At 29.9% G+C, this 19416-nt stretch overlaps 1 protein-coding gene and 1 long non-coding RNA gene across 2 annotated transcripts; both read right to left on the bottom strand.

Annotated features, from left to right (window-relative positions):
* Positions 1-13601: 13601 nt before the first annotated feature.
* LOC128293036 (uncharacterized) lies at positions 13602-15076 on the bottom strand. The gene is made up of 3 exons (XR_008283058.1): positions 15020-15076; positions 14471-14537; positions 13602-13654 (listed from the first exon to the last, which is right to left on the bottom strand). It is a non-coding gene; the product is annotated as an uncharacterized LOC128293036 (long non-coding RNA).
* Positions 15077-16306: 1230 nt separating this feature from the next.
* Positions 16307-18398, bottom strand: LOC108472412 (vesicle-associated membrane protein 711-like). Its single transcript, XM_017773924.2, has 4 exons — positions 17756-18398; positions 17065-17255; positions 16794-16957; positions 16307-16651 (listed from the first exon to the last, which is right to left on the bottom strand). Exons 1-4 carry the CDS (start codon positions 17970-17972, stop codon positions 16564-16566), a joined length of 660 nt encoding a protein of 219 aa, XP_017629413.1. The 5' UTR covers positions 17973-18398; the 3' UTR covers positions 16307-16563.
* Positions 18399-19416: the final 1018 nt, after the last annotated feature.

The raw sequence follows: 19416 nt of genomic DNA, 5'->3' as shown, positions 1-19416 counted from the left end.
GAATCACTTACTATGAAGCTTGAAAGTTGAAGAAACCCCAGCTATGGAGAGAGGTAAGGTTCTGCTGGTAACTTGAAGAAGATGATACAATTTTATCATCTTTTCACCTTTTATTAATGTTAATAACCAAATGACCAAAATGCCCTCCTTACTAAACTTTCAAAAATTCCTTCCATGTCCTAATTTTGTCCATGAACTTAAAATTGGTCAAATTACCATTTAAGATCTCCTAATTAATATTCCAAAATAATTTCATACTAAAAACTTCTAGAATGCAAGTTTTGCAAATTATTCGATTTAGTCCCTAACCTCAATTTAAGCACTTTATGCATAGAATTTTATCACGAAATTTTCACACAATCATGTAATCATACCATGAACCTCAAAATAATAATAAAATATATATATATATTTTTTTTACCCTGAATTTGTGGTTTCGCAACCACTGTTCCGTTTAGGCCCTATTTCGGAATGTTACACTCGCGGTCCAATATGGACAGTAAATTCAATTTGGAACTATTAGAATCAATACGAATTTTTTTTTTTATATTTCAAAATTCATACTATATACCGTTGCCAACCATAATTTACTTAGTTCATCAATACTTTTACAACTTAAATGACTCTCATTAAACATCCTAGGTACATGCCATTATCAATACTCAACATACTTTACCTCATTGAATTCGGGATCACTGGAATCTTGATTCGACAGATCTAGCCTTAACTTAACTCTGCGACGAAACAAACCGCACGCTGAGTATACACTCATGGTATTTCTATAATCCGAACACTTGATAATATAACAATTAAACTTAAAATCACAATAACAAATATAACTATTCATTTATTTATTTTATAGATAAGTTTCATTTACTTACCATAAAAATTCTATACAAGCCATATAACAAACACAACAACATATTTGCTCAATTCTTTTCATTTGCTTACCGTATAAATTCTTTACAATATATTCACAATTCATTTGTATTCACACTTTACTTCTTAACAACATACCATTTTAATTCATTCTAACATCAATCATCATCCATTTGAACTTCACTCATTTCATGAACCTTTTGGTTCATGTTTTCAATCTCATATCTCAATTTCAATTCTCAATTCAATTTCTCATTTCATTCCAATAACTCAATCAATCAAATTCACTCGATTTATCTTTTCATTTATTTACCCCTATTAACAAGACTCGGAATCTGATAGATACGTGGATTCCTCCCAAACACACCAGAATATCCAACCCAAACACACCCGGAATATTATAAATCCTCCATAACACATCAGTATATCATATCCTCCCAAACACACCAATAAGGCATTAAATGCCTCTTCAGATAAACCGAAGTATATAATAACAGAAACATCTTCTCGGCCGAACTACAAATCTCCTCATCACATCATAAATCCAATGGCATGCCATTTGTATCCAATCTGGTCCGATACTGTTAATAGGGTATTCGATTCACTTTCTGAATTTAATAAATCTTTCATCAATATACCATTCTAATAATCACATATATTCACACATTTTCATAATTTTATATATTTTCATTCAATTCAACAAATATATTTCAATTATTCACATTAATTCATAATTCAATACAACTCAATTCACTTTTCAATATCAAATATTCAATTATCACAAATCTCATATATTCATATCAATTCCTCATATTCCAATCAATATAATTTTTCAATATAACATTCATTCAATATTCAAATTTTACATAAATCATATATATAATATATATTTCAATCAATATAAATTCAATCAAAATGATTTCAATCAATATAAATTTGATAAATTCATCACATACCAAAATCAATCCATTTCGATTGTAAAACATCATAATTCTAACACTAACAATTGTCATATGTATATAAATATAACAAATAATGACTGAGTTCGGATTATAGAAATACAAACCGTAATTTTCGAGCTAACTCCCGTCGACTTTGTCTTGTCCTTCCTTAGCCGAGATTTTCGGTACCACATTGACTACGAAATTAATACAATTCATAATCATTAATACATTACTAATTTATATCTTGAGTTACAGAATTATAAATTAAGATCCGTTAATTTTTCCTGAAACTAGACTCACAAATCTTCTTACCATAAATCAGAATTTTTGGTTTAGCCATTAAGTACGTTTATTCTTTAAATTCACCCTATTCTCATTGTCTCGACAGTTTGACCCTTCTTCACTAAAAATTAATTATCTCACAGTACAAAACTCGGATAATATTCCCGTTGATTTCTCCTAAAAATAGACTCATTAGGGATTCTAAAAATATAACTTTAACCCTCTAATTATTTTTCTCCAATTTTTGGTGATTTTCCAAATTCAGAACAGGGGAACCCGAATTCATTCTGACCTTGTCTCACAAAATTCATTATATCTCATAATTTACAATTCAATTGCTTAAACCGTTTCTTTTATAAGAAACTAGACTCAATAAGCTTTAATTCCATATTTTATTCATCCTCTAATTCAATTTCTAAAATTTTTGGTGATTTTTCAAACTTAGACTACTACTGCTGTCCAAAATAGTCTTAGTGCAAAATGTTGATTTTCTACTTTTAATTTCAATTTAATCCTAACTAAATTCACTTACTTTTCTATCTTAATTCATACTTTATTTGTACTCAATTTTTAACCAAACTTAGACATAATTATCTATTTTTCATCATAAAACCATAATTTCGAAATTCTTTCAATTTAGTCCTTAAAGCATAAAACTTATGAATCACTTTACAATTCAATCCTTATTTCATTTCTAACTTGAATTTCTATCAATTTAGCCATTAATTCATCATTTTACTCAACATGAACAATATTTATAAATCTAATAACTTTCAAAATATCAACTTAATTTCATCAAAACTTTGTTCTAAAGCTTTTAAAACATCAAAATTAAGTAAAAAGGGCTAAATTGACATACCTATTAAAGTTTAAAGCTTCAAAACCTTGATTTTCACTTTTCTCCCTTTCTTTCTTTCTTTCCTTTCTTTCTTCTCTGTTTCGTTTGCTTTGTTTTTCTTTTTCATTTCTTTTATTTCATTTATTTATTTATTTTATTTATTTATTTTATTATTAAACTATTATAATATTTATTATTTATACATGTGTATATTTATTAATACACATGTATTAATTTTCCACCTTACACTTGTCATAACTTTTATTTATTTAATTAATTAATATAAAATAATATTAATATAATATATTTTAATTATTATTATTTTACTTATATAATAAGTAAATACACATGTATAATACATGTGTACCATTTATATTTGTACACATTTAACTTATTTTAACCATACATTTGTCACCTCTTTTTGGCTTATTTCTTATTTAGTCCCTTCACTTTTCTTTATTCTATAATTAAACTTTCACACTTAATTCAATTTAATCATTTCCACTAATTACTCTTAATTAAGCTAAATTTACTTAATTAAAGTCTAATTAACCATTCAATTGACTTCGTAAATATTTACGAATCTATTTTTTTAGAAATGGAGACCCGAAAATTCACTTTCCCGATAACCGTAAAATTTGGGTCATTACAATTCTCCCCCCTTTAATGAATTTCGTTCTCGAAATTTACCTGAAAAGAGGTAGGGGTATAAAAGTCTCATTGTTTCTTTCGGTTCCCATATTGCTTCATCAGTATTGTAACTTCACATTGCAATCTAGTATCTCAATCGGTTCTTCTTCTTCATACAATGAATCAATTTAAATTTCGATATCCCTTGTCAAGCTAACATATAAGAGATTTGACCTACATTTTCTGAGCATCACAAATTTTGTGTAGCTTCGGAGGTGAAACCAATCAATTCATTACCGACTAACTCTTTCTATAATTTCAGGTACCCAAGCAGAACGAGAATCCGACCTCTCTTTTTCAATCTCTTCCACTCTTATTCAATTTCACAAATCAAACAGCCTTGTATTTTTATTTTCTCACCATATTCAATCAGATACTGTGAAGTTTTACATTTCAACATATAGAGCTTCATGCAGTGAGGTAAACTATTATTACATACCTCAAACTTCTTATATTTGTTCTAGAGTCAGAATATAAACCATATATTTCAATCAGAAATAATAAAAATTACCATACCATGAATCTAACAATCTCAAAAACCCATATTTCAGACAGTTATTAAGTAAGAAATTTATTCATACCAGAACAAAATATGCAGACTTCACCATACCTTTGATGATCATTCAAATATCATCTTTCTTTTCGCAGATAGAGATGATTTCAATCCAAACCCATATAAATTCTATTCCATTTCCATTCTATTATCATCATTAGTTTTAAAATTGAGATATGAGATTGAAAACATGAACCAAAAGGTTCATGAAATGAGTGAAGTTCAAATGGATGATGATTGATGTTAAAATGAATTAAAATGGTACATTGTTAAGAAGTAAAGTGTGAATACAAGTGAATTGCGAATATATTGTAAAGAATTTATACGGTAAGTAAATGAAAAGAATTGAGCAAATATGTTGTTGTGTTTGTTATATGAACTGTATAAAATTTATATGGTAAGTAGTTGAAATTTATCTATGAATAAATAATTGCATAATTGTAATTGTTATTATGATCTTAAGTATTTGTTATATTATTAAATGTTCGGATTATAGAAATACCACTGAGTATACCATACTCAGCGTACGGTTTGTTTCCGTGCGCAGGTTAAGTAAAGATAGTACGTTGAATCAGTATCCCAGGACGATCCCGAATTCATTAAGGTAAAGTATGTTGAGTATTGATAATGGCATGTACCCAGGATGTTTAATGAGAGTCATTTAGGTTGTAAAAGTATTGATGAAATAAGTAAATTATGGTTGGCAATGGTATATAGTATGAATTTTGAAATTTACTAAAAATTCGTAGTGATTCTAAATTAGTCCTGAATTGAATTTACTGTTCATATTGGACCGCGAGGGCCTATTAAAGGGACGACATCTTAAAACTAGGATGTGTGTGAATATTTATTTTAATTAATGACCGAAATTGGACTGTACTGACTGGTAATGTCTCGTAACCCTATTCCGGTGACGGTATACGGTTAGGGGACGTTACAACATTCATGTTAGAAACCAATTGAAATTAAACATATTGTCCCTTATACTAGCCCTTAGGACCCAAAATGCATATTAGAAACAATTCGGGACTAAATCGAAAACTCAGAGAATTTTTCAAAATTATTCAAAAATTTCAACACTGCAGAAGTCACATGGCCGTGTGGCTAGGCCGTGTGAGCATACTGACTTGTATTCTTAAAAGATGCAGGGGACACACAGCCGTGTCACCTGGCTGTGTGTCACACACGACCGAGACACACATCCGTGTCTATACCCTTATGGACAAAAATAGATCATTTTATGAGCCACATTTCTCACCCAAATTGACGCCAACGTAGCCTCAACAAATTGCACATCAACAAGCCATAACAAGGCCTTCAACACAAGTTAAAATTATGTCTTAAACATGTATTATCCCTGCCTACAACCAAAATGGCCTTAGGCACTTCATATGACAACTTAAAACATGTCAACGAAGTATCCAAACTTACCTAATTAACCTATCTAACCAAGTTACCAAAGTTTACATTAACTCAATTATATACATATATATATCACTCATACTAATATCACACTCATACCTTAATTTCATATCAATATGTATGTTGGTTATATAAACAAAATATTATTCATAATATTTACGTAAGTTAAATTTTGATCAAAATCAAGCAAAAGCCAATACATAACATATAAACCGTATTTAATGTTTCAAAAAACTACCGTGATAAGCTCGATAGTGTGACTTGAGTGCTGATCCAATCGTCCAACTTTCTAAAAATCTACAAAGATATTAAACAATACAAATAAGCTTAATGAAGTTTAGTAAGTTTGACATTTTAAACAAAAATCTTGTTGAACCTACTATAACAAGTCAAATAAATAAACTCGTCCATGTCAATTCCCTATCATTCATTAACAATTTCCTGTCATTCATAACTTCTATTAATAATAACATTCGTTTTCAAATCAATATAAAAATGAATAACATGTCTTTCAAATTCATTAGATAAATCACCTTACCGAAATTTTCCATTCGAAGAATGACTTACGGACAAGATTACATCGTTAACAGAAGCTCATAAGAGCTAGTCTTCCTAAATACACCAATAGAAGCTCGTAAGAGCTGAACAGAAACTTGAAAACTGAATAGAAGCTCATAATAGCTAAACAAAAACTCATAAGAGTTGAACAGAAGCTCAGAAGCTGAACATAAGCTCGTAAGAGCTAAACAAAAACTCATAAGAGTTGAACAAAAGCTCGAAAGCTAAATAGAAGCTCGTAAGAGCTAAATAGAAACTCATAAGAGTTGAATAGAAGCTCATAAGAGCTTAACATAAAGTAAAACACGAGAGTTCGCAACAAATGTTAAACCCTGATTTACTTGGGAAAACTGTCATTGTCTCCTTCCAATACCATCATACACCAAAATACGAATGTACTCAAATCTCGCGTTCCATTCAAACCAAAATCCAATTCAATATTATAATTCCAACAATAATTTAATTCTAAAAATAGAATAGATAAATAATATCATTCATCAATTTATACAAAATATTAAATTTTTTAACCGTACGAACTTACCTAGATTGAATTGTAGTATTTGTAGAAGTTCAGGAACTATTCTGTTATTTTTCCTTTTTCACGAGTTTCTACGGGAACTTAATATAAAGCAAAAATATGAAAAACTAGCTTAAGCTCTCTTCTATGTCTATTTTTGACTGAAAATTAGAGATGAATTGTATAGAAAACTTCAAATTCAATTTGTTTCATTTTAATTTCCTAAAAGTTACAATTTTGCCATTAAAGGCTTTATTTTATTATTATTTTTTCTTTCATATGCCACCTCAACCCTTCATTTAGGTTTATTTATTCCTTTAAGTCCTTCCTTATTAATTAATTAAACCATTTAATCACTTAATTTTTATAATTATCAAATTTTGTATCTTTTTCAATTTAGTCCTTTTAATTAATTAGTTATCGAAATGTTAAAATTTTTCATCGAAACTTCAATACTAACTTAATGAAATTCGTAAATATTTATAAAAATATTTACGGCTCAATTTATAGAAACGGGGTCATGATACCTTACTTTCTAAAACTACTTGACCTAATAAATCATTATAAAACACAAATTACTAATTCAAAGACATTTTTTTAAAACCATATTTAATTCGTAAATATTAGATAATAATATTTACGAACTTACTCGCAGAATTTGGTGGCCTTGAAACCACTGTTTCTGATACTACTGAAAAATCGAGCTGTTACAGAGTATGACCATTATCGATGTAAAAACACTCTCCTTGTTGCACAAGCCCAATACTAAATTGTAGAGCCTAAATTTTGCCCGGGCCCAACAAGTAGAGCCCAAAACACCAAATAAATTAACAGTCCAATTAACACCCTACTAAACCACCCCACTAACTCCATCACCCCACTTGCGTGCAAAAAGAAAGAGGTAATCAGTTGTAAAATTTAGCTATAAAAGCCATTCAAAACTATTGTAAAGGGGGTTCATTTTTTTTTGGAGGAAAAAGGAGAGAGATTCGAATAGAGACTTTCAATATAAGAAATACACGAGATTAATCAAAAATCAAAATAAAAGAGGTGTTTTTTCATCTATTCTCGTTTTAAATTCTTTGTTTATTTTATTTTATCTTTCAATTTTATTTTGTTTATTTTACATACGAAACTAAAAATAAAGGGAAAGAAGCTTACCCATTTTGAAATTGCCGAAAAAGAGTTTTTTTAGGTCCGCATAGATGTATGGTGATTGGCGATGGCAATGCGTTGGAGGTCCAAAGAACTTGAGCAAGGTCGGACCGATGATTTAGAAGGAAGGGGGAGAGTGCTATTTTATTATTGATATTATATTAGTATTATTATTTTTTTATTACTATTATTATTATTATTTTTATTACTTTTACTATTATTCTATATAATATTACTGTTTTCTTTTATTATTATTATTAGTAGTGACGTAATAGTGCTTTTATTATTTTATTATTTTTTACCTTATTATTATTATTATTATTTTAAAACCATTTTACTTAATATTTTTTTGTTATTCAGCCTACTTTAAATTTTTAATTAAATTTTTATTAGTATTTTTGTTATTTCATTTACTATCCCTTTTATTATTTTGTTTAGTTCATTTTTATTTTTTGGCCCTCATTATTATTATTCCGTTATATATATATATATATATTTAATACTTTTGCATGTTATATATTACATCATTTTTTTTTGTGTTTACTTACTTACTTATTATCATTATCCTTACTTTTAGACATTTTATGATCATCTTATTATTCATTTACGTAATTCTTTTAAGCTTTAGACTACTTATTATTTTTATTAATATTATCATCATCATTATTATTATTATTATTATTGAGGCTATTTTACATAGTATCTATTTATTGGTTTATTTCTAGGTTCTATTGTTCTTTTGGTTTTTTTAGTTTTTATGTAACTCCCCCTAACCCTATACCGTCATCGGAATAGGGTTACGAGATATTACCAGTCAGTACAGTCCAATTTCGGTCATTAATTAAAATAAATATTTACACACATCCTAGTTTTAAGATGTCGTCCCTTTAATGGGCCCTCGCGGTCCAATATGAACGATAAATTCAATTCGGGACTAATTTAGAATTACTACAATTTTAGTAAATTTCAAAATTCATACTACATACCGTTGCCAACCATAATTTACTCATTTCATGAGTACATCTACAACCTAAATGACTCTCATAAAACATCCTAGGTACATGCCATTATCAATAATTAACACACTTTACCTTAATGAATTCGGGATCGAATCGGGATCTTGATTCAACGTTCTATCTTTACTAAATCTGCAAGACGAAACAAACCGTACGCTGAGTATGGTATACTCAGTGGTATTTCCATAATCCGAACACTTAATAATATAACAATTAAACTTAAAATCACAATAACAATTATAAGTATTCATTTATTTGTTTTATAGATAAAATTTCAATTACTTACCATATAAATTCTATACAAGTCATATAACAAACACAATAACATATTTGTTCAATTCTTTTCATTTACTTACCGTATAAATTCTATACAATATATTCACAATTCACTTGTTTTCACATTTTACTTCTTAACAATATACCATTTTAATTCATTCTAACATCAATCATCATCCATTTGAACTTCACTCATTTCATGAACCTTTTGGTTCATGTTTTCAATCTCATATCTCAATTTCAATTCTCAATTCAATTTCTCATTTCATTCCAATAGCTCAATCAATCAAATTCACTCGACTTATCTTTTCACTTATTTACCCCTATTAACAAGACTCGGACCTTGGCGGATACACGGATCCAACCAAACACACCAATATGGCACCCAGTGCCTCATCGGATAGTTCAAGCAATATTTGACACCCAGTGTCTCATCGGCCTAGTCAAGTAAAGTTGGTACCCAGACCTCATCGAATCTATCCGAAGAAATATAGTGACACCCAGTGTCTCATCGACTCGAGGTCGAAGAATCCCTGAACACTTCCCAATCCTATGGCATGCCAACTATATCCGACTCAGCCCGATACTGTTAATAGGGTATTCAATTCACTTTCAATTTTTTAATCAATACACATTTTAATTAATCACATAAATCCATAATTCAATACAATTCAATTCACTTTTCAATAACAAATATCCAAATATCACAAATCTCATATTTAAAATTTTCAAACAATTTATATTTCAATTCAATTCAAATAATCAATATATATTCAATATTCAATATATATATCTATATATATATATATATACGTAAATCAATCAATATAAATTCAATAAATTCATCACATACTATATCAATCCATTTCATTAGCAAAACACAATAATTCTTACTTCAAAACACTTAATATACATATTAAGAAATAAATTCAATAATTAAGTATTAGGTTCGGATTATAGAAATACAAACCGTAATTTTCGAGCTAACTCCCATTGACTTTGTCTTGTCCTTTCTTAGCCGAGATTTCTGGTACCACATTGACTACGAAATTAATACAATTCATAATCATTAATAGATTACTAATTAATATCTTGAGTTATAGAATTCTAAATTAAGATCCACTAATTTTTCCTAAAACTAGACTCACAAATCTTCTTACAATAAAATTTTCAGAATTTTTGGTTTAGCCATTAAGTACAATTTATTCTTTAAATTCACCCCTATTCTGTTGTCTGACAGTTTCATCCCTTCTTCACTAAAAATTAATTATCTCACAGTACAGAACTCGGATAAGATTCTCGTTGATTTCTAATGAAAATAGACTCATTAGGGATTCTAAACATATAACTTTGAGCCTCTAATTATTTTTATTCAATTTTTGGTGATTTTCCAAAGTCAGAACAGGGGAACCCGAATTCATTCTAACCTTGTCTCACAAAATTTACAATTCAATTGCTTATATCGTTTCTTCTATAAGAAACTAGACTCAATAATATTTAATTTCATATTTTATTCATCCTCTAATTCAATTTCTACAATTTTTGGTGATTTTTCAAACTTAGACTACTGCTGCTGTCCAAAATAGTCTTAGTACAAAATGTTGATTTACTTTAATTTCAATTTAATTCTAACTAAATTCACTTACTTTTCTATCTTAATTCATACTTTATTTCTATTCAAATTTCATCCATACTCTCATTTAAATATTAAATTTCCAGCATACTTTCCTAATTTCAAAATTTCATCAATTTAGTCCCTACAACATAAAACTTATAACCTACTTTACAATTTGATCCTATTATCAATTCTAGCTTGAAATTTACTCAATTAAACCCTTAATTCACTATTTTATTCAACATGAACTATACTTGAAAATCTATAAACTCTCAAAATATCAACTTAATTTCATCAAAGTCTTGTTCCATAGCTTCTAAAACATCAAAATTTAAGAAGAAATGACTTAATTGACTTACCAAATTAAACTTTGAGCCTTGAAACCCAAATTTTCCTTTTTCTTTTTCTTTCTTTCTTTCTCCCCTGTTACTTCTCTGTTTCGTTTGCTTTCATTCTGTTTCTTATGTTTCTTTACTTATTTATATAATATAATATATAATATAATATACTATAATATAATAATAATTTAATATATATTTTAACACATAAAATCTCAGATTTTTATGTTTATGTCACTCACTTAGGACAAATGGCATAATTGCCATTTTGGTCCTCTTCATTTTCTTTTAATCTACAATTCAACTTTTATCCTTTATTCAATTTAGTCATTTTTCCTAATTACTCTTAGTTAAACTAAATTTACTTAATTAAACTCTAATTAACCACTCAATTGACTTCGTAAATATTTTTAATAAATATTTACGAATCCATTTTTCAGAAACGAAGACCCGAAAATACACTTTTTCTGTAACGGTAAAATTCGAGTCGTTACATTTTACCTATTATTTTTTTCTTTTTATAGTTTCTTTGTTTTATTTTTTTATTCCATTTTATTCTCGTCATTGTTATTACCATTCGCATTATGCATTTGTTATTCTGGTATGCATCTTAGTACCTAATTTTTTTTCATCAAATTACACTACATTAACCTTCACCCGATTCATGGAATTTTGTTTTAAAATAAAGGCAATATTCCGTATTTGGAAATTCGAGAAATTGTGCCCTAACGTACTGGGTTTTGGTTTCTTCGTTTGATCTAAATAACCGAATACCCTTTTGAAATTGAAACACATGAATTTCAAATAAAAAGCTTATTCTCGAGAATTTGAGATGTCCTAACTTACTGGATATGAGATTTTGTTGTCTCGAGGTAAGAATTTCTAAGAAACAAAAAATTTCTAAGAAACAAAATACAATCTTATTCTCAAAGGTTTCAAATGTCGTGTCCTAACTTACTGGGTGTGACATTTTATTTCTTCGAAATAAGAAGTCTTAGCATCATCCAATTCGATTTATTCAAGTTTTCTTTTAAATAAAAAGGATTGTATTTTAAAATCTTTTCAAATTTTTGACATTAAGACATAAGTTAATCAATTAGGTACTAATTTTGGGCGTTACGAGAGTGCTAATCCTTCCTCGTATGTAACCGACTCCCGAACCTATTTTCTTGAATTTCGTAGGCCAAAATCGATGTTGCAATAAAACAAAATGTTTTACAAGGTGATCCGATCACACCTAAATAAAAATGATTGGTGGCGACTCCATTTTTCGTTTTAAAGTCGACCCCTGTTTTTCAAAATAAAAAAATGGTTTCGACACAAATAAATTGTGATGTGTGAAAATATGGAAAGAAAATCTATTTGTGATGCCTCTAGTAGGGCAATTATATTGCAAATCGGATTGGCAGATCATGGGTCAGCCTTGTAAGAGAACATGTTCTACTTAACAAGGATGATATGAATATGAATATAACTGATTTGTGATTCTAAATTCTGAATTATGGGTCCGAGGCTAACACAAGGAAGGATCATTTGCAAACATGCATGATTGTGAAAGATACGCATGAGTTGGCGAACAGTAAACGCCTGTGTATTGTGTGCTATATTTAAATTGGCAAAGTGTTTCCGCTAGTAAGCTATAGATGACATTATTGATGTAATGCCTCCTTACCCGAGACCGTCGCCGGAGTCGAGCACGAGGCATTACTAAACTTATTTGAGCACTTAAACAAATTCGGACAAGCTGTCCAACTGCATCACAGTTGCTTAAAAATTCATATCTCGAGTTCTGAAACTCGAAATTCAATTCCGTAAATTTTTTCTTAAACTAGACTCATATATCTATTTACTAATTTTTTTCTAGAATTTTTGGTCAGGCCAATTAGTACAGTTTATTAGTTAAAGTATCCCCTGTTTCAGGGTTTGACTGTTCTGACCTCTGTGTATTATGAATCAGATATCTCCCTGTACAGAGTTTCAATGACTATGCCGTTTGTTTCTAATAAAACTAGACTCAATAAGGAATCTGTACATATAAATCATGACTTCTAATTATATTTGTACAATTTATGATGAATTTCCAAAGTCAAAACAGGGGATCCAGAAATCGCTCTGGCCCTGTTTCACAAAAATTTAAACATCTCATAAAATATAACTCATATACCTGTTTTGTTCCATTCATATGAAAATAGACTCATAATTCTTTAATTCCATATTTTATTCATCATCTAATTATATCTCTACTATTTTTAATGATTTTTCAAACTCACATCACTGCTGCTGTCTTAATCTATTTTATGGTAAATTTTACCTATTTCATGATTTCCATGGAATAACTAGCATTTAGGCATACATAACACCAAATATGTCCTTGATTAGCCATTCCAACAGCTAATCATTATCAAGCATTTCCATACCACTCAATAACCATATCATAAGACTATATACACAAAATGATTATAATGCTATACATGCCATGCTCAAAATATACAAACCGTTATACCAAGATGATACACGGATAGTGTGAGCAAGCCTCCGACCGATTCTGATTTCCGAGCTGGCTTGTCAAAACTACAAGGAATGAAAAGGAGGGAGTAAGCATAAATGCTTAGTAAGTTCACATGCAAATAGCAAGTAACACAACTATATAAGCAAACATAAAACATCATTTTCATAATCATCACCGAGACATTCATATCACATTTTCATTTACAATCTTACCATATTGTTGTTATGTCAAGTTTTCAACCCGAGGGTTAAGTATAAACCTGTTCAAAGTATTCATTTCACGACACTTACCAATACGTCCCTTTCATCTCTAGTATTCCTCCATTTGAGTAGAATTTTACCCGTTGAACACATTGGAATATAATTCAGATACATGGAAAGTTTGCACATAAGTGCCACATATGTAGCCAAGCTACCATGTAACCCGCCCATAAGCGAACTCGGACTCAACTCAACGAGCTCGGGCGTTCGCATCCATAAGTGAACTCGGACTCAACTCAACGAGCTCGGATGCCTAGTTACATCTCTCGAACTCGGACTCAACTCAACGAGTTCGGACATTCGCATCCATAAGTGAACTCGGACTCAACTCAACGAGTTCAGATGCCCAAATATCCTAGTGACATGTCACTTGTATCCTAATACATTCCTAAGGTTCAACAGGACCTTTTTCCCAATCATGTGTCTCAAATATCTCCTACGGAATGCTGATATCGATACTCGGTAGTATTTCACATTTTCCAAGTATATCACATAATTTGACATATTATCAAACAATTATCACGAGTATAATATTTCATAATAATTATCATATCATTTAAATAACATAAAAATATTTAAAATAATAACTATGTTACCAACATTTGCATATGAACTTACCTGGCTGATTTGTAGAAGATATTGAAATTTAGGGACTATTCCGCAACTTCTTCTTTGGATTCTTGATCTATAATATAAAGCATTTCTACTCATTAGCATTTATTTGAATTCTATTTCACTTCACAATTTATGCTGTTTAAATTTTGAAATTGCACTTTTACCCCAAAATTTACAGTTTTTACAATTTAGTCCCTACTCATTTCACCCATCAATTGAACTAATTTTTTTCTCAATTAACATTTTATTTTATCATTATAAATTATTTCAGAACCTTTGATATTATGAATTTCAACACTAACATTTAATTCACAATTTTTTCACAATTAGGTCCTAAATGCCATTTTCTATCAAAATGACTTAATAAAACAACCTTAATATGAAATTAGAACTTCAATTTCATAATAATTCATCATATACTGCCCTTACTCAGCCAGGGTAACTTCCACTTTCACCCACCAAATCAAAAACTAATGAATTAGATGATTGGACCTAATTGCAAAAGTCTTAAAAATACAAAAAATATAAGAAAAGGGCAAGAAATAAACTCACATGCAGTGAAATTGTGCAAAACCAGCTTAAAAGCTCTCTCCCATGGCTGTCTGGCCGAAATTATGAGAATAATGGCCTAGAAATCTCTTTCAATTTCAATTTATTTGTTTAATTTTGTAAAACTTACCATTTTACCCTTAGTTTACCTGATTCCAGATTTTTTTATTGCTTATGCCGCCTCATCCATTCCCTTTAGGCTAATTTTCCTTTTAAGTCCTCCCTCATTTAACACTTGAGCCATTTAATCATTTTATTAAGTTTTGTACCTTTTTCAATTTAGTCATTTTTAATTAATTGACTATCCAAACGTTAAAATTTTCTAATGAAAACTTAATACTAACTTATTTACACTCCATAAATATTTTTAAAAATATTTATGGCTCGATTTATGAATTCGAGGTCTCGATATCTCATTTTTATTCTGTTTTATCTACAACTTCCTATACTACATAATTTCATTTAATTCAAAATTATTTCTAAAACCACACTTAACATTTACTTACTAATATCTAAACTCACATGTCACATTTAGTGATTTCAAATCACTGTTCTGATATTACTGAAATTTGGGCCGTTACAATTGATGTATTGTGCCTGTACGACAAAGTCTCACGAATAAGTCTATTTTTCTTATGGCTATCGATGCTTGTTGATTAGCGCTATTTTTGTAAATTATTTGCGTCCATTTTTGGAACTCACTAAATTCAAACGAACTTACTTCGTTACTTTTCTTTCTCATGCATTTGATGGTAGAAGAAGAATCAATTGAAGGGGACTACGCCATGCATGACTATTTTGACAGGTAGCTTACAGATTCGTTTTGTTCTCATGTAATTATCCCAAAACTTAGCAATGTTGGATAATAGATCTTCTTTCTACAATTCCTATTGTGTTCTTTAAGGATGTGTTACAAAATGAAAGAAAAATAATGACTTTTAACAAAAAGGTAGATCTTCATAACAATTTTCAAAAAAAAATTTAAGTCAAGAAATTTTGAATCCTCTGGTGCGCCCTAGCCTGTTGGGCGGTTTGTCTAGCTAAATGATATATGCCATATTTATCCAAAGAGACTAAGAGGTGTTACATCCTTAATTTCAGTCCCATTGTAGAATACAATTTCAAGAATATGGCATTTTGGTTGAGTTCCTATGATGGTTAGGATGAACAACCAAAGCGCATAATTTGAAGAGACTCTGATATCCATAAACATGCATGAATAACTTGAGCATCAATCAACTACAGTTTGCATAACTAAATACTAGTGGCAATGAATATAGCAAAAACAACTTTCACCCAAAAGAAAATTTATATTCTTGAATAAATACGAGTCATCAAGCCACTTTCGTCAAAATACAAATACCAACCAGCTTCAAGTTCAATGAACAAACGTAAATACGACTCGTTGCAGAGGAAATTGAAACAGAAACGTCCCACATATATCCCCCAAGCAGAGATTAGAAACAAGCAAACAAAAACGGAGACAAATGGAAAAAAGAAGCACCGGGCTACGGAACGTGTTCGAACCTCAAACTGTTGACCTTGTTTTAGACACAGGATGGTAACGTGGGACCCTTGCAAACAAACGCAGTCACGATATAAGCAACAATTATGAGGATTATTATGAGCGCAACCCTGCAATATTCAAAGCGAGTAGTAAGTGATGGATTCATCTATCCTACCCTCTATTATGTATTTCAAGGAGCAAATTAAGACTTCCATACTCAATGCAAGACATGTAAACACACAAAGTAGGGTTAAAGTTCGAAAAGCGTACGTAAGCCTGACATTTCTCCACCACACAGTGTTTTTAAAACGGCGCGCTTGCTTTCTGAAGCGAAAGGTACTTCCTTGCATATTAGCAGTTTTATCAACCAACAATTCTAAGCGATCACCTCTCTCTAAAACTTTGTCAATATTCTCTATCATAACATTTCGCACCTATCATGGTACAAGAAACAACAATAGCAAGTTGAATGCCCGGACCATCAAATGAGAAGCTAGAAGATTTAGAATAATAGAATTAATGACTTAATTAGAAGCATTACCTGACTCATTTCACCTTTTAATCGATTTATCCTGTCAGCATTAGGATCATTCGAGTAATATTCCATTTTCTGGCTCAAAACCCTTGAAAACTCATCGTTCATGCCATAGGGAAGAGCTGAAAGAACAGCTCCGCCGTAAGTCCTGACAAATCTCTGATGCATGTCTTCAAGAAATGCAAAAGGAATTCGCCCTGCAAAAGATGCCATAGACATAGACACATCCACCATGACCAAGAATATATATCATCTTCAGCACTGGACAAGAAGAGTTTTTTACAAAGAAGAGATCACAAAGTAATTGCAAACCAAAAGAATATTCTAACCATGAATTCTCGATTTGTTAAAATATTCCCTCAAAAGTTGAAAATGATTGTTACTTTCTCGGAATATGGCATCTATTGCTATCATTAACGATATGATCAACCACCCAAAAAGGAAAAAGACCTTTCACCATTTCCCCATTCTTGAACTGAAATTGCACATTTGAACTTTTAATGGAACCCTTGAGTGCCAACCAAGCATAAAACTTCTACTTTTCTTTCTCTCAATCGCTTAATTTTATGTGCAAATTTCCCTTTAATCGGGAACAAATCAACAACACTTAACAAAGCAATTGAAATTGAAATATAAGCATGTCGCGTTAGTCAAATATAAGTTCGCTTTCAGAAAAAAGAAAAGGTAATGTACTTACTTCCGGCACTTTCGTCGGCCATACAAAGAACGGTGAGTCCATCGGTGCGTTTGACGTGGAAGATGAATCGATCTTGGGAATACGAAACGTTAATGTCGTTGTCTCCTGATGTTTTCTCTAGAATTTGCCTGGCGATGGCGCTCGCATTTGTTGAAGCCGCCGTGAACTCCGCCAGCACCACCGATCCACGAGCAACCAGAGCGTATAGTATCGCCATCTGACTTCTTCTGTAGATCGCTTCGACCAACGTATCCAAAACACAGTACCTTTTCTCCTCACGATCAGAGAACTCCTTCTTCAACCAAGAATAATGGATTGTGAATTGATTAAATTGATAGAAGCCGAATGAAATTACAGATCATTCAAGAAAATGAAAAACAATAACGCTCCAATCTAATTTCTCATTTTAACTTCGTAGTCCAATTAATAAGCTGTTATTAGAAGCATAAAGTAATCAAAAACTAGAAAGTTAATGGAATTATGAAAGCTGGAAACTTTTGGCAATGAGGTAAGAAGACGGGACAGGGGGGAAAGGAGACTGCGAGAGTGATTCGCCTCTCTTTTAGAAGGAAGGAACGCACGTTGGCTCTTTCTCCACTATGATTGTGTTTCCATCTTTTTTTCACAAACAATTTTATATTTTATTTTTAAAATCTTTTATCTATATCTATTCTATAAATAAATTGAAGTCCGAATGAAAATTCAGCTTGGATAATATAAATAAGTTGAATTTTTTTGAATTTTTTTTAAATTTATGTAACATAATTAATATATTAATATTATAAATAAAACAATTAATTGAGTTGATATAACTAAATAAATAAATTAAATTTATATAACAAAACTAATATACTATAAATAAAATACTTCATTAATTTAGTGACACAAGTTAATCTAACATCAAACTCATTTTAAAAAAATATAAATATATAATAAAAGTAATATATTAGTAGGCTTATATACGGATTACATTTTTATTATCTCGTCACCAATTGTTTTAAAAATACTGCTTAAATATTTCTTTTTTCTCACTTACACGCTGGTTCTATCATACCAATAATTAATTTAAAATGTTTAATTAAGTTTATATTACAAGTTAACCAGATATTATTGACATCAATTAAATTGAAAATATCTTTAAAATATTTTTATTTAAAAATAACAAATATTTTTATTAGTGTATTTTGTATAAATCTATAAAAAGACAATTTAAATCTAAAATAAATACAAAATTTACAACATCAAATCTTTTTATCTCCAGTTTAGTATTTCAATTGAAGCGGCATATATATATATATATAATATTTTAAAACATGAACAAATCCTTAAATTTTGTGTCTCTTATAAAATGATTTATTTATTTATTTTTATATAAGTAGAAGTGAAGATGAAATTATTTGAAATTTAACTTAAAATCTCAACTCTTGCTTCTTATATAATATAAACAGCTTTGCTAGCAAATAATTCGAATTAAGAACAAACTTAAATTCCCAAATATACTTTAATGAAGAGATGAAGTTATTTTACATTCGTCGTAAGCCAACTGACTGCATTCCCACGTGTGTGCGTGGTGACTTGTAAATATACAATCAAATAGATGAATATGAAGTGCGGTATGTATAAATATATTGGTTAACTTGTAATATAGAAAGTGTTACAAA

This window comes from Gossypium arboreum, chromosome 5, assembly GCF_025698485.1.
Source record: "Gossypium arboreum isolate Shixiya-1 chromosome 5, ASM2569848v2, whole genome shotgun sequence".
Lineage (NCBI taxonomy): Eukaryota > Viridiplantae > Streptophyta > Magnoliopsida > Malvales > Malvaceae > Gossypium > Gossypium arboreum.
Note: the sequence above shows the minus strand (reverse complement) of the source record. Positions and strands in the feature narration are given on the sequence as shown.

Bases quoted from the DNA above. Each gene is read 5' to 3' on its own strand.
- LOC108472412 (XM_017773924.2), bottom strand. From the start codon at position 17,972: ATGGCGATACTATACGCTCTGGTTGCTCGTGGATCGGTGGTGCTGGCG. The intron at 17,256-17,755 runs GTAAGTACATTA...CATCTTTTGCAG, and splicing joins GGCCGACGAAAGTGCCGGAA to GGCGAATTCCTTTTGCATTT. The intron at 16,958-17,064 runs GTAATGCTTCTA...GTACCATGATAG, and splicing joins TAAAAGGTGAAATGAGTCAG to GTGCGAAATGTTATGATAGA.